Genomic DNA, 17,187 nt, shown 5'->3' on the forward strand with positions numbered 1-17,187 from the left:
TTTCAGCATTACAAGAAGATCAATATAATTATGTACACAGTGCACGAGTACTTTTAAAAATTGTGTGTCAAAAATATCGGTACTTTGTCTATTATTAAAGTTTATTAGTGCTTTGCTGGTTTAGCTTCAAGCATTCTATCCTGTTCCTTCCGTTTTTTTTCTTGTTCGTCTTTCTGTTCATCAATTATTTTTCGCCGCTCCTCAAGTTTGTGAGATCTTTCCTATCAACGTCAAGTATATCTAGCTCTATTGATGTACGTGTTCCCTTACTTTAAGTTTTGTCATCTTCTTTTTGATGTTATCCATTTGTTTTTCAATATTTCCTAGTTTGTGCTTGTAATGTGGTACCAGATGAAGCTGTAGAACAAGAGAAACATATACACACTCCCTTGCTGGCCCACTGACATTCTGCATGTCCTACTAAAAGTGGAATTTTGTACCCACATTTTTGTGGTGGCAATTGACCCAACTACATGAGGGCATATAAGGCAATGATATGATTTTCAACAAGGATATCACCTTACTGTTACAAGCATTGTGGGCATATTAAACATCCTTACTGTTTCTTGTATATCAGCTGACAGCTTTTGGTTTTCAAAGCCCTGTAGCTTTTGTTGGATTGACAGCAGCATCTCTTCCTGGCTATTACTAAAAAATAAAAAAAATGAAACAACAAAATAAAGGAAACAAGCAGATGTCTTACGTCAGCTCTTGAAAGCTCTCCCGAAGTCTGGTCACTTCTGGGAGGAAGTAGCTAAGAAACCCCTCATTCAAACTCCTTTTAGTATCGTCACTGAACAATTGCAGTACTTCTAAGTTGTCTTCAGTGGCCTCTGCAATGGGATGTTCTTCCTTACTATCACTCATGTTCCCTCCTCTGTATATACAAAGAATGGTACATGTAGTCAGTGAGGTTTAGACCACACACAGGTCATCAAATAAAAAAAAATTAACCTCTGCTCATTTAGTTTAACTTTATTGTGGCTATTTGGTCAGCCACACAATGAAAACAAGAGATGGATGGAGTGGCAGAGAGACAAGCATGTGACCATTGGTAAGTATCGAAGCCTCACAAGGAAAGGTAGTAATGGAAACACTACATACCTCAGACCTCCCATGTGGTTGGAATACTAACAACAGGAAGCACTGCTAAGGATTCTATATCAGTTAACGAACCAGTTGAATAAAACCCCAACCCTACCAGCAAACTGAATCATTGATGCTGTTAAGTCTCTGGTGGTGCCAGTGTATGTGTATAGATGAACAGAAGGACAATTCAGGACAATAGAAACAGCAGCACCTCTGGTAGCAAGCAGGGTAAGCAAAGTGAACATAAGATATCATGCATGTATACTTGTATATTAGTTGCACAGTATCCTTGTGTACCTAAGGATTGAGTTAACCTTATAGCATGACTATCAACAAGTTTTACTATAAAGGTATTTTGATTTAAATAATAAAATTACTAATAGTACATCAATCTGTGGAGTTATATATTCCTACAGTTTCATATAGTAGTTAACAATATCGAACACACCACAAAACAGTGTTGGCCTTTGAGGTTAGAGCTGTGGGTCTTGTGGTATGAGAAAACATCAACTTCGTACTACCCAACACTTAACATGCTCAATGGTCCTTAATATATTCCACCCAGCGTGGTAACAAAACAATGTACATCAGCCCGACATAGTTTGTACAGTTTAGTATTGAAGACAAACGACTGTGAAATTGAACACTGCCCCTTAGGTTACGGCTGTAATTACACTCTTACAGAAATGGTATAGTTGTTATAGTTTTGTATCATTTGTTCTTTTGTGTTCAGCTGGTGGGAAACGCCTGCCCTTGTCACGAAAATGGCTTCTAACCAAGGCTGCATAATGATATACACACTTTCCTACCAGACTGAAGGATTGTTAAGAGGTGGAGCGAGTTACAAACACCTTTTAAACACATTAGTACCTCTCCAATTAGCGTAACTAACCATTTTTGTTTCTTTACCAAGTGAAATTGTTTTTTACCATTAAGTGTATTCATAGATCTTGTGGCTTTGTTCTCACAATGTAATATTTGTTGTTTGTGTAGTAGATAAAGAAACCAGATCTGTGAACTATATCTGTGAACTATAAAGAAAGCTTTCAGACAGTGACACACACACACACGTAGTTACAAGATATGCCAAATTCTCGTGAATCACTTTAGAAACATTTGATCATGAAACTTGACACCTCTGCTACCTATAAAAATTGCCATTCTTACAGACTACCATTGTTACCTAGCATAACACTGGTATGCTAACTTTACTGTTGCAGCCATACTCAGACCGCCTTGTAAGGAATCGACCAATCCTTACAACTACCAAATGCCTTAGTCTACATGGCTATATTCAATTAAGTCTATGATTACACCTAGTGAGCGATCCGTGGTCATTTGTCAGAAGTTCCGAGTCAGAGGTGGTTGCTTATACAGACTGGGACAAAGAAAACTTCAACTGCTAAAGGAAATGGATGCCTCCTTTAATACAAACAAAAGGTACATTAACTATAAGGTGTATATAGCCTCTATAGCCCATAACTCAGTATATTATTAACTTATCTTATTTCCTGAAGCTTTTAAAATACCTGCAAAATAATCCTCATGATTCTAAAGATACTTGGCACTGTAGTAAGTAGGATATATTGTATGCCATTGTCAATACAATTGGCAAATGCCATGTGTAGTACTACAGAGAATGGTAACCAGATTTTGTGTAGGAATTCTGTAAAGGGCCTAAAGGTTGTACTAGAAGCCGTAGTAAGGAAAATGCCACATGGAGGAGTTCCTAAACCACTGGCATGCACAACTCAACCATATACCTACTTGCCATTCATTTGACAAAAGATAGAAATATTTTTTATAAGCTATTACAGGAGATGAAGAAGTTGAAGCTCAGTGAGCATACAGGGCAACGGTAGCCTTACAAAGAACGTCACATACGTTGAGGCTACCTGTGCACCTGTGTGCCCACAGAGCTACGACTGCTACTACTAGATGATGGATGAAAGCAGCCACAAACCATAACAATTGAAGAAGAATTACAAACCATTTGATAAATCAGTAAGCAATTCTACTGATGTATTACCCTGTATGTGTGGGGGTGATAGCTAAAGCTTAAAACCAAAAGTGTCCTGGTCAGTTCTTTTAATACCTTGGGACCTTAGGTACATATGCGTCCTCATTATTTGGGTGCCAACATTAACTAATGCTAACTCATCTAGCCTTCATGTAGCCTGCTCGTCAGAAGAGCTGCGGTTAGACGGGCCTGTACATAATGTCATGCACAGTTGAGCACTACTGTACATGTCAAGCTTCTACAAGTCCGCCAGCTGGTAATACAGGATAACTTGTGAATACCAGAATAAGTACCCATTACGGGAGTACACCAGATGAAGCCTGAATAAGTTTAGACAAGGCATATTACTTTACTAAGGAGGCTTACATACCGACAATGTATTTGATAAGCATATCACTTTGAATTACAATCCCACTCGTTACCACAACACTTTTCACTTCATCACATTACCCAATAAAAGGCTAGCGTACAAATAGAAATCGTCCCATATAAAACAATGCATATTTTGTGACATTGAAAGGTAGCAAAAGAAGTCATAAATGTTTTCACACATTGTTATAAAATTGTACAGTTTAAACCTATGGCTTGTTAGGTTGTTTGAAAGGAGTCTGGTAATGTGAGATTGATGTTCCCTGTGTTCACAAGAATGTAGAAGGTATTCCTGGACGACTGCACGTCTAAAGACTCTCTATGGCATCTCAGATAGTTTAATATTTCACCAGCTTGTCATACCAACATTAAAAGGTTTCCACTCCCCACCCTGCTATCTGTATGGCCACTACAAATCAATTTTGTCACTACATTGAAATGTTTTGTTTGTTTTTTGTTTTTTTTTAACAGAAAAAACAATGTGTACACCAGTTAAATGATATTTTTAAACTTTAAGGGAGGAACAACTACCTACAGACCCAATACAGTGACCCTTGGTCCACCCTGCCATGAAAAACATCTCCTACACTTTCACTCCCAAATTATGTACTACCACAACACAATAATATAATAAAAATAGTAGAAAATTCTCTATAGAAAGTTGTTTTTACAGACACAATAGACATAACTCCTTACCCACAAGTCAAGTACTGGGAAATATATTATTATATCCTTAGCAACATGTTCAACACACACCACAGTCCAGACATAGTTTAGCTGATGGTCAGATTAACCACTGTCCCATTGGGATATGGACCATGAAGGATGTGGTATGTTACTAGAATTGTTTGTCAAGATATTTAACCACCAAATATTATGTGAATACTGTTATAGAGATATTTTTCTTAATCAAGTTAATCCTACATATCACCTTCCAAATACAAAAGCTGGATTTTTCTATAAAATAACAGGTGCTTGTTTTTTTTTTCCCTCGCATTTTTGATCCCATGTTTGGCTTTATGTGAGACTGGGAGTCAAGTCAGAGCAATACCAGCCATTTACTGTAAGTTTAGCGTCTTGGTATTATCATCGTAATGGCTAGTAAAAAACAAACATGATCAAAGCTTTTAAATGTCAGCAACAGTAATCGACACAAACCTGTATGCATATGGATTGTTCATATGGTTACTTGTAGCATCGTGACTTTACAGATAGTTTGGAATTACATGCAAATAAACACCAGTCTTGATGATAAACTAGGGGGTGTCACGAGGTAAGGATAACAAACTGCTGGTCTCAAATAAAAGATCTAGGCTAACACTTGAGCTATACCATACATAAATCCTGAGAGGAAATCTTAGTATTTGCTACAAACTACATGTAATCACCTTGCTTCTTTCTTTTTAGTACAAGACCAATAAGTATTTAAAGCATTCACCTTACATGTCAATAGTTGCTACCCACCATTGTTATGGTTTCTGTATAAGAACCAACATTACGTTAAACAAGAATTAGAATCAGAAATAAAATAACAAAATATTATGACAAGAAACTATGGTATACTAACAGGATCACATGATCAAAAAAAATAGCCCCATAACCTAACTGTATGTATCCCACCTGAGCAGTAAATGTCAAAGTAATTTCATTAACTTTCCCATGATCTTTAGAACCCACACAGGATATCAGTGATCATGACGTACTGGAAACATTTGGGGTGATATCATATACAATGTAGCTACTATCTTCAACAAAGACAGGTGTGCATAATATAAGTGCATAATGTTCATAGCAAACTAGTATTTCCCATAAATTTAATTGCTGTATTTAATCAGGATTAAGAGTAAGAAAATGTCAACTAACAGAGCTGAGCTGCACACAAAAGCATTTCACACAACGTTACAGATTTCAGAATAGCACAAGTGTTTATGGTACACATACAGCTGTACAGTAAAGGACAATTATCATATTGATTGTCAACAAACTGTGTCACTGACCAATGATAGTATACATAGGACAGAAAGTTAAAGTCAACACAGTAAACAAACTGGTGTATCATTCACTTGTTTACTGAACTACACAGGAATGTCCTAAAGGCAATAGTTTCCTTTTATGGACACTGTAGAATTACTGTTATTGGATTATTATAATTACCACTGTCACAATTTCTAAACCACACACGGCTATAGTAGTACATACACATATATAACGTACCCATTTCACAGTACATATGTACTTACATCACGCTTACATATGCAAGCATATGTTAAATCATACATTGTGTGAACTACATGTAAAGTACCAATAGACACTATCCAAGGTCACATACATACATCCATAAGTACATACATACATACATACATACGTACGTACGTACGTACGTACATACATACATACATACATACATACATACATACATACATACATACATACATACATACATACATACATACATACATACATACATACGCATGCATGTACATATATTCGTACAGTGGCTATTAGAAAAACTGGTTTGATTTCCACATACAAGCCCAGGGCACTACCAATGGTATCACTTAATGCACAATTAGGCAGAACAGACAAAGCATGGTGGACTTTGCCACAACAATAAAGCTACTGATGGAGTACCAATGGGTCATCTGGTTTCTGTGTGGCTGCAGACCAGAGCTGAACGATAGTCTATCTTTGCTGATGTCTGTACTTTGAGAAATCAAACCTTGCCATTGTTGTTAGCTGGTACTAATAGTCACTGTATGAATTAGGGTTAAATCGAATGTCAAAGTTAGCATCCAGATATTAAGAACGAATACCGAACTGTTTGGTAGCATTGTGATTAACAAAGGCTGGCTGCTGTAATATACAGAATTCGTACTATGTTGCTCATAATTTTAACCTTGTTTACACACTAACAATAACAACTTCACTTATCACTCGCATTAATTCAAATTAACTAAAGACTAGTTTTAAGCACAGGACTTGATATTGGCTTCAGAATGCTTCATAATCACATTCAAAGGCTTCAGCAAGACATTTGATGTACTTCGGGATGATATACTGTTAGCCATACTGGAAAATTCCCCTTGTAAAATCCAGTCTGTTTGTATGTCTGTTTTCCCTATTTAGAAATCTCCCAAAAATTTAAAAGTATTGTCATAGTAACAAATTGTTACACAAGCCAAAATTTGTCCTCAAAATGATTTAAGGCAAATTTCTTACTGTCCAAAATGCATCACATCGATCAGGCAACTCTACATGCTGATCACATAGCACAGTGCATGCACTATGAAATCATTAATGATTTCAAGCAATATCTTATATTGCTCCACAATACCAATATCTTGGGACCAATAACAATTTTCACAGCATCACGTATGACTAGCAGCATGACAAGGCAAGCTCATGAACAACAATGAACAAATGTATTATGGCCGATGGTAAAAGTGTGATGTAAATTGGTTCATTATGTGTACAGTAGAACAGTTTAACCACCAAATATTACATGAATATTGTTACACATAAATAACAGAGATTATACAGATACTTTTCTTAATCAGGTTAATCCTATATATATATACCACCTTCAAATACAAAAGGCCTGGGTGTTTAGTGTTTGCTTCATTTAACAGGTGTTTTCTTTCCTAGAACTTTTGATTACGTGTTTGGCTTTATCTGAGGCATAGAGTCAAGTACTGGCCATTTAAGTTAAGTGTCTTGTAAGGTTAAACATTATCATTGTAATGGAAAGTAAAAAACAAACATCATCAAAGCTTTTAAACATTGGCAACAGTAATCGACACAAATCTTATGCATGTGGATTGTTCACATGGTTACTTGTAACATCATGAACTTATAGATAGTTTGGAATTGCATGCAAATAAACACCAGTCTTGATGATAAGCTAAGGGGGTGTCACGAGGTAAGAATAACAAACTGCTGGTCTCAAATAAAACATGATAACAGTTGCTACCCACCATTGTTTATGGTTTCCATATAAGTACCAACATTACGTCAAACAGGAATTACAATCAGAAATAAAATAACAAAATGTTAAGACAAGAAACAATAGTATACTAACAGGATGACAAATAGCTCCATAGCCTAACTGTATGCATCCAGTAAATGTCAAAGTAATTTCGTTAACATTCTCATGATCTTTATAACCCACACAGGATATCAGTGATCATGAAGTACTGGAAACATTTGGGATAATATCACACAGCTACTATCTTCAACAAAGACAGGTGTGCATGATAAAAGCTCAAATTGTGTGTAATGTTAGTAGCAAACTAGTATATCCCATAAGCTTCCTGTGATTAAGACTAAGAAGATGTCAACTAACAGAGCTGAGCTGCACACAAAAGCATTTCACTCAACATTACAGATTTCAGAATAGCACAAGTGTTTATGGTACACATACAGCTGTACAGTAAAGGACAATTATCATATTGATTGTCAACAAACTGTGTCAATTACCAACGATAGTATACATACAACAGAAGGTTAATAGTCAACACAGTAAACAAACTGGTGTAACTCATTCACTTGTTTACTGAACTACACAGGAATGTCCTATAGGCAATAGTTTCCTCTTATGGACACTGTAGAATTACCATTATTGGATTATTATAATTACCACTGTCACAATTTCTTAACCACACACAGCACATAGCACACACAAGCGCATGTACATACACATATGTACGCATACATTTCACACACACATTACATATTTACAATTGCATGCAAGCGTAACGTACATATGTACCATACATACAGTTTTATCTGAGTAAGGGAGAGGGGGGAGGGGTGGTAGTATAAGCATCTCTATGCTTACTTTTATGTGCAAAGCATCTAGGGACCATGCCCACTAGACCGTCACGTTGCTTCTGGTGCATTCTTACCTGAGAATAACATGCCACTCCAAAAAATCTTCGCATTTTAGACTCTTAGATCACTTCCGGTGCATTCTCAGGCACCTGACAATGACATGCAGCTCCAGAAAATTTTGTATATTAGACTTTCTTAGATTGCTTCTGGTATGTTCTGAGGTACTTGAGAATAAGATGCTGCGTTCCAGGGTATTTTAGACTCTCGTAAATTGATTTTGGTCCATTCTCAGGTATCTCAGAATGTGATATGCTGCTCCAGAAAGTTTTGCACTTTAGACTTTTGTAAATTGCTACTCTAATGCATTCTCAGGTACCTGAGAATAATGTGCCGCTCCAGAAAAAAATTGTGTTTTAGACTCTCATAAAGTGCTTCTGGTGCATCCTAATGTACCTGAGAAGGACATGCTACTTCTTAGACTTTAGATTGCTTCTGATGTATCCTGAGGCACTTTCATTTGAACTATTGTTAAAAATTTAAGAGGGAGGGGGGCAAGAATTTGTCAAGGGGGTCGAGTGACCCCCCTCCTAAATGAAACCCTGATACACTGTGTGAAATAAACATAGTAACTGTATAGTAGGGACCACAAAGGAGTAGGCATGGCCCAAGAAATAACATCACCCAATAACCAGCCTCAATTTTCCCTGATGACGATGAAGCAGTATTGGTTAGGTAAAACTAAGCCAAAACAAGCTTTCAGATTGACCTGATACGCTTTCAACAAGTTGCTACGGAATTTTAAAAATAAACTATGCATTTATAATTTTCTACTAACTGACTGACTGATGCCTTCAGACAAGCATAACTCGATAATGGCTAAGGCTATGGGCTTGATTTTTTCACTGTTTGACATCACTTCAGCCCAAGAGGTGCCTTTTGGCATACCGCAGTACGTACAATGCATTCTTCATGGACTTACCAGTGTCCTCCTTTGTGTCCCATTCATCTTTGCTGACAACAAAAGTGTCGATTTAGCAATAGCATGTGATGTCTTCCCTTCGTAATGGAAATCATCCGTATTTTACGTAGTGGCTGTTTTGATTGCAGAGATGCTTTTCGAACAGTTCTTGATTCGTACTGCTGTGCAACGGGTTGAACAAAGCCAACAACAAAGCGCAATGGATACTTCACTTTTCAGACGATAATTGATATAACTGGGGTGCACGGCACCATTTCTTTCGGTATGCGTGGATTGCAGAGGTGCTTTTCAAACAGTTCTAGATCTGAAATGCTGTGTAACAGGTTGAACATAGCTGACAATGAAGCATAATGGATACTTCACTTTCCAGATGATAATTGATATAGCTGGGACGCGTGGCATCATTTCAGATGCAGTATGTGTGGGTTCACCGGTCATAATAATATTTACAAAAAATTTTGGAATTTTCAACTAGAGTAGGGACTATAGCACATCAATAAAAAGTACTAAAACAAGCTGGAGTAGTGCATGATATTAAATCACAGGAACACAATAAGAAGCGTTGCATCCCTACTGTGCTCAAGATACAAATGCACAGTAGGGATATAACACTTCTTGTTGTTTTACTGTGATTAAATATTGTGCACTACTCCAACTTGTTTCAGTACTTTTTATCGATGTGCTATGGTCCCTACTCTAGTTGAAAATTCCAAATTTTTCTGTATACTTGTACTAATAACCACTGTCCAAAGGTCACATACACCCACAAGTACACACGTAAATAATACCAGCTGACTAATAGCAAGGTTTGATTCCACATGACAAACCCAGGATGCTACCAACGGGTATCACTTAACGCATTCTTGCCTAGAGCTTCCATAGAGGTTTCACAAGCTTCTCAATTAGGAAAAATTATTTTAGGAAAATCATTTTAAGCCATGTATGACTTACAAAGTGTGGTGGACTTTGTCATGATAATGCTTCTACTAGAGTTACAAACTACTACTGGACTACTACTAATCAATCCAGTCACAATGGAAAACTTGGATAATTCTGGTAGGGAAGTTATCGTGTGGTGCTACCGTGAATTGACAACTGGAACTGTCAGCAAACATAAATGGGACGCAAAGGAGGACACGGGTAAGTCCATGAAGAATGCATTAGCTGTTACAAGGTAAACAAAGTAAAATTACTATAGAGTATATAACCAATTATATAATTCTGCAGAAGGTAAGTTTTGCTTATTCCGCTATTCCGCATTCTGTGTTTTACAAACTCCTGCGTGCATTATACATACTGCAGTATGCCATAATGCATCTGTCAGGCTCAAACAGTGAAAAAATCAAGCCCGTAGCCTTACCCGTTGTCAAGTTACACTTGTCTGAAGGCAGGCAGGCAGGCTGTCAGTCAGTCAGTCAGTCAGTCAGTGGATAACTTCTCAAAAATTGTAGCAACCTATTTCTTATTGGAATGGTTAAATCAGGTCATACTGAAGGCATTTTTGGACTTGGTTTATATGAAACCAATAATGCCAAAGGTATATTGTGACGTTGGTCAATATATATATATATATATATATATATCTTTTTGTGAGGAGGTACAAATATCTGTGATCCCTAATATACAGTACTACTACCGTACTGTATGATAACAATCAAGCTGCACTGTGCAGTGAGCAGACACACCCCTTAATAATGATAGGAACATGGCAAACATGCCCCTTAATGAATAGGAGATGGATGCCAAACAGCATCAAGGGGGCAAGCCTAGGGTTAAGATTTCTGTACTTGTTACATAAAGGTCAGACAGCCATACTGATGGTTGAAGCAAATACTACAAGGAAGGGTCGCTAAGGTTCATCCCAATGATCAATCACAGCCACCACACCTTTTTTTGGTCTACAATAAATATGAAAACAAGGCTTATGGTAACCACACCCATTGCGTTCATTCTAGATACTCTAATAAAGCAGTCACCCTAATACAACAGCCAAGTACCACATTCTAATAGAACAGTCACATGCAGGCTTACATAAATAGCTAACAAAAAATCTAGCATTTGCAAAAGTACGGAATTTTACACCAACCTAAGTTAATTGTAGTACTATTACTCAGACCTAGTTTCACTGCTTTTTTGTTGTGAAAACATGCCAATGTACAGATTTCCCACAGAACTACTGTATTTTTCTTGTTTTACTATTTTTATCGCTATAAGACTTCGTTTAAGTATTGTAAGAGCAAAATAATGCATTGCATGGTTTATCATTTATCATCGATTCCCTTAGTCCAGCCTACAATTCCAATGCACAAGCACAATATATTAGAATAACATAACAACAGGACTGGAATTTGCATACGACATACTTATGCTTCATAGAAGTGACCATGTAGTAATGAACTAGCAGGTTGGAAAAAGCAAAAAAATAAAAATCTGCAGCTATACTGGACTGTTTCATTACAACATATGAGTGCTCTGTTAGAGTACCCTGATCCTTATGAGTGCAGGAGCCTCTGCTAATATATGACTGCTTGCAGGAGTTACAAGCCATCTTAACACTCTTTTAATGGTTGATACATCATTTTTTTTCTCAAATTTAACAAAATAAAAGTCTGACTTACCCTACATTAGCTGTGTACAGCATTAACAAAGGCATAGATATGAATATTTCCAGCAGGAAATAAAAAAAATGTGCATACAAATTTATTCCTACTTCATCTGCTAAGTTATATAGCTTATTACTTTGATTCCTTACCAAACATACAACCCTTACATAAGGTTTATATTGTTACAGGCTTGATACAGGCATGAATGTATTGCTTTATGGCCTGTGAGCTGCCTGCTACAGGCAGTAAGATGGTTACAGGCCAGTATGTACAGTATCACCTAAATGTACCACAGGTCTGTTATAAACGCTCTCAAATTCTTACAAGCCTTTGAAAGAATTACAGTCTTGCTACATTTTATGACTCTCATAAGACAAATCTTAAGTTAGGTGTTTTGTATAATTTGCATGTTACCGTATGCAGGAATTTTGACGAAAGAAAAATTGACGAATTTGATGAATTGGTTTAATTTCCATTTAAATTCATCAAATGTTCTTAAGCACCTTTAAAAGTACAAGTTTTATCTGTAATTTCTTGATTTTTGTCAACATTTAATTCGTCAAATCTGATGAAGTGTGAATTCATCAAATTTTTCTTACGTAAAAATTTCGTTGCATACAGTAGGAGGCCTATAACTTCCTTTAATCCATGCAGCAGGGCTGTGTTACATTTTAGACAGGCTTGTATTTGTAAACTGGTAAGGAGTCTGTGAAACGTTTAAGTGTTATGGCAGGTCTGTGAAATATCTCCTGGGGAATAAATGTTTAGGTCTGATACAGGCCTGTAAACGTTGCTGCATTTCAAATCCCACAATGAAATATGAAACTTGTTGGGAAGGTTAAAATGCAAAATGAGACCTTGGTGCAGTGTGTGAGTCAGTAAGGTGTGTATATAATACCGTATAACAGTAATGATTCGTGGAAGAAAACATTTGTAATTTTAGACACATTCACGAATGTGTTCTTGCAAAAATTTCCCTACAAAAAAACAAACAAAAAAAACTTTTTGATTCATGGATCAGTTGACGCAAGCATTCATATAACTAGTGCACAAGCGGGTTGCTACTCGCTAAACTGCATGACAGTATAGCCAGTGAGGAGCAAGACCATATGATTTGAACACTGAGAGATGCAAACTTCAGTGACAGTAAAACAATCAGTGCTACTCATGCAAGAGAAATGGGGCAAATATATTTGCAGCACAGCGATTCATTGTGCAGAATGGCATGTCTTGGCCTCGGTTTTAGTGCTGCCCCGGCTAGGCATGCCTATCGTCCACGCTCATTATCGTGAATACCTACCTCTCCACCAAAGCAGCGATCGTGCAAAGCTAAACGGGACAAATATAATTGCGGCCCAGCGATTCATTGTGCAGGAATGGCGTGTCTTGGCATAGATATACAGACAAGTACCCGGGATTGAAATTATCTCACGTGAGCCCATTAACTTCAATACAAACGTGTTCACCGGATCATTGTTACTCCCTTCGAAAAAGGCGGGATAGTGAAATACGCCATTCACATTACGTTTCTGTAAAAATTTCAATATTTGAGAGCTTGTTTAGCTGTTGGTAAGCCTTCCTCATGCGGTAGGGCCTGGTTTGTAGGTGTGTCTCTCGATGCGGCTAGCCAATGCATAGCCACCATTATTGAGGGAACCAGACTTACACTGTATAGCGAACGGCAACTAATTATTAATGTTATAGGAAGTACTCACAAGAGTAGAGCTGGTCTTCCGTATGACAATTTTGAAGATATTGCTACTTCCGGTAACAATAATCCAGCACGAAAAACCAGATGATTCCAATCCTGGGTACTTGTCTGTATATCTATGGCCTTGGTCTCAGTTTTAGTGCTGCCCCGGCTAGGCGTGCCTATCATCCACACTCATTATTGTGAATACCTACTTCTCCAGCAAAGCAGCGATCATGCAAGGCTACTAGTATGTGTATGCAACATGTCAGAGTTGAGCGTTCCCTATCCACAATTACATGTAATCTGTTGCAAGTGTGCGCCCAATTATTAAATCACTTTGTGCAATAAATCGGGAACATTTTCTCGCGAATGAGGAAATAGTAGATCATTCACAAATGTTTTCTTCCGCAGATCATTCCCATTATACGGTAACTGCTATATACTGGGAGACTTGCTATGTGGGCCATTAGCAACTAAACAATACAGTAGCCAATGGCAACAGTAATCACCATAGTAACAAGCACATGTATGTACCAGGCCTGTAAGAAACATTTTTTGCAGGACGTACCAGAGCACATGACTGTTACAGGCCTGCAAATCTGCCACTCGACGTGTAACAGACCAGGAATGGTCCAAGCCAGTTTATCTACAATACAGCACTGTGACAGGTTATTGTATATATTGTATATGCAAGTATTGACGGGCTTGTAGAAGGCTGTTAGCAGGGCTGTTCTTTTGTGAAATTCCTTACACTTTGGTAACAAAAATATTATAACTCAAAGTACATGTAGGATTCAAAAGTGCACATGCAGAGTTGGAATATGTATCAAGTTATTGTGATATACTGCTCATCTGTTTGAGTGCAATCATTGCACTGTGAGTGATACATTTTGGTCTCATTGTCAGAAAAATACATCACTACTGCATGCAGACACCTAGAGGGTTCCATCATTCCATGGTGTATACTTTCAGAACTGAAAAACTAAATGTGAGGGAACTTTAAATAATAGGGACCTTAAATAAATGTCCAGAATTTTATTTTAACCAGGCATGCATCACAAGATTCACAACTGGCTAAAGACTGGCTATGGGTGTGGTTTCCTGAAATTTTTTCAAAAAAAGTGCGCATGTGCATGTATAGCGTAAGTCGCCAATTACCGGTAGGTACCAATTATTGGCACTTGTAAACTGCAGAGGCTACAGGGCATATGGAGGCTATCAAGTTGCACAAAGGGCTGTTATATCCTCTAAAATGTTTCATAGATCGTTTTCATTCGGTGATTATCGCTGTTAAAGCGCTTCTGGTTAAGTATGAAATTGCGTAAATATAATTTTGCATTGGAAACCTTATGTCTAACCTGAATATCTCTCAAATGGCTGGCCTCATCTTCGTAAAACTTCTGTGAAACTGAGTTATCCAAGGACTGCACCCCCTACAAAAATTTCACAAAGAACCAACGAGCCATCATGCAGTTACACACAAAATCGTACATTGTGTCGATAATTGGTCCAATCAGGAAAGCACAGTTGCCGATAATAGGTACTCCATGCCAATAATTGGCACACGATAGGTATCGCGATTTTCCTCATAACAAGGCGTTCACTCATGTGAGATAATTAAAATTTGGTGTGCCAAGAGACAAAGGACTGCTCTGCTAAACGGTTCAAACTGGAAGTTCATATGCCCTTGAATTAAGGAATTACAATTGCGTGATGAAATGGTACCGATAATTGGCGACTTGCGCTATATGTTTCTTTGTTTATCCACACCCATACTTGTGTGGTAAAGAAGCTTTATGCTAAAATGGTCAGGCTGTTTTCCCAGCACGGTCAAAGCTGTGCCAGTAGAGCTTGAAAATAAACAAGTCAATAGACAAGACAAATTTCAGTCAAAATTTATCTTGACTGATTTTGACCAGTCGTAGGCCATACATAGTACATGCCTATTGGGGTTATACACTGTTTCAAACACTGAAAGCTTCCAATGGATTATCACCACTAATATATTGATCCCCCATGGTGTGTATCAGAACAATGTCACATGACGACTTTATAGTGGGCTTTAATTGCAATTCCTAATTTACCAATTAAATAACAGCTTTCACATAATAATATTATAGCCTACGAACATTAAGCTTACTTTTATTTAAACTGGTCAGAATTCATTCACTGATTTTACATCGAGTGCCGTGACAAGCCTTTAAGTGGAATTCTTGTATTCCAATACTTTCAAGTTCATACAACAACAAAAGATGAAGGGTACGATTTGGGTCGTGTTCGTCTGTAGTGTTCAGCTAGTAACAAGTAAGTATTTCAGTAGTTGTGAATTGTGCTATATCGCCTCGTATGTTCTATGGCCTATGGTATCTAAATGGTCGACGGGCCTAGGGATGGTCGGGCAGGGCGTGCCTGTGCGAGAACAATGCGAGGAACAATGATTAGCTGAAATATTAGAACTGATATGATACTATTAAGATTGTACATTGTCCGAGGCACTGTCTCAGCAGACAAAAAAAATGCGAATATACAACTTTACTCGGTAAATGTATAATTCACTGGAGGGAACTAGAGCCTTTTTGCTACAACTCAGGGAGCCTCCTACAAAAGTATATGTCATGTAGGGAACATAATTATTTAAACCAAACACTTTGAGACTAGCTAATTTATTGCAAGTGTAGAAATGGATGTGTGTAGACAGTAGATCGAGGCTATAGAAGTTGAATTCTTTATTTAGAAAATATCCGCTATGCTGTCACAGAGGAGGTTGGATGTTCTTCAAGTGCCAAAATATATTACTCTTAATTGAACTTCGTTTTAATTGAACTCTATTTTGTTTTTGGTTTTACTTACTTGGTATTTCACGTGACCTTCAATAGATGCAATACAAAACTGAAAAACGAAGGGTTCACTGGGGTTCATTAGATATTCAGAACGTGCTTCATGTAAACTTCAATGCAATGTACTTTGAAATCACAAGTCATGGGTTTGGTGTATACAACTTCACCAGACCTGTCGTGGGGTAGTGATGAAAGCCGGAATGGAATGGAACGGAACCAATAGGGGCGCGCGCCAAATTAAAAATCGTTTTGAACAGATTGTGCACTGTTTCCAACTTTCACCCAATAACTAGAATTGTGCTAGAATTAGTTTGTTTCTGCTATAGACATGCTAGAAGTCATTTGCTCGACAGCTCTATTTAATGCCCAGTACAAGAATGTGTTGTACAATCATCTAAGCTGAACAGTGATCATTTAGCTAAGCTGTTAAAACCTATTTTTTGTAAGTACTGTTAATATAACATACTGCAGTTTGTTAACTCTCGTAAATCGTTGCCAATAATGGTAGAATTATAGTTGCTTCCTAAAACCAGCGACATGCACTTGTACTAAAAAGCCTTGAATACCGCTACAACATGAAAATACTATAGTAGTTTACCTTTTGGAATGGTAAGGAAGTACTTATACCAGGATTAAACTGAACTGGATACACACACCTTGCCACGTGGTGGGCATTTTAATAGAACTTTCGAGCGAATGATTACTAGCATGCCTATAAACAGAAACAAACTAATTCTAGCACAATTCTAGTTATTGTATGACAGTTG

At 37.4% G+C, this 17,187-nt stretch overlaps 2 protein-coding genes across 2 annotated transcripts in view; one reads left to right on the plus strand and one right to left on the minus strand.

Annotated features, from left to right (window-relative positions):
• LOC136238287 (biogenesis of lysosome-related organelles complex 1 subunit 6-like) lies at positions 1-15,852 on the minus strand. Its single transcript, XM_066028684.1, has 5 exons — positions 15,724-15,852; positions 704-877; positions 561-648; positions 271-357; positions 1-221 (listed from the first exon to the last, which is right to left on the minus strand). The coding sequence occupies exons 2-5, from the start codon at positions 865-867 to the stop codon at positions 105-107; spliced, it is 456 nt and encodes a 151-aa protein (XP_065884756.1). The 5' UTR covers positions 868-877; positions 15,724-15,852; the 3' UTR covers positions 1-104.
• LOC136238286 (contactin-6-like) overlaps positions 15,777-17,187 on the plus strand; it is a 22,182-nt gene continuing 20,771 nt past the window's right edge. Inside the window, exon 1 of the mRNA XM_066028683.1 lies at positions 15,777-15,887. Within this exon, the coding sequence (XP_065884755.1) occupies positions 15,836-15,887 (52 nt within the window). The 5' untranslated portion in view covers positions 15,777-15,835. The remainder of the gene's footprint in view (positions 15,888-17,187) is intronic.

This window comes from Dysidea avara, chromosome 11, assembly GCF_963678975.1.
Source record: "Dysidea avara chromosome 11, odDysAvar1.4, whole genome shotgun sequence".
NCBI classification, from domain to species: Eukaryota; Metazoa; Porifera; class Demospongiae; order Dictyoceratida; family Dysideidae; genus Dysidea; species Dysidea avara.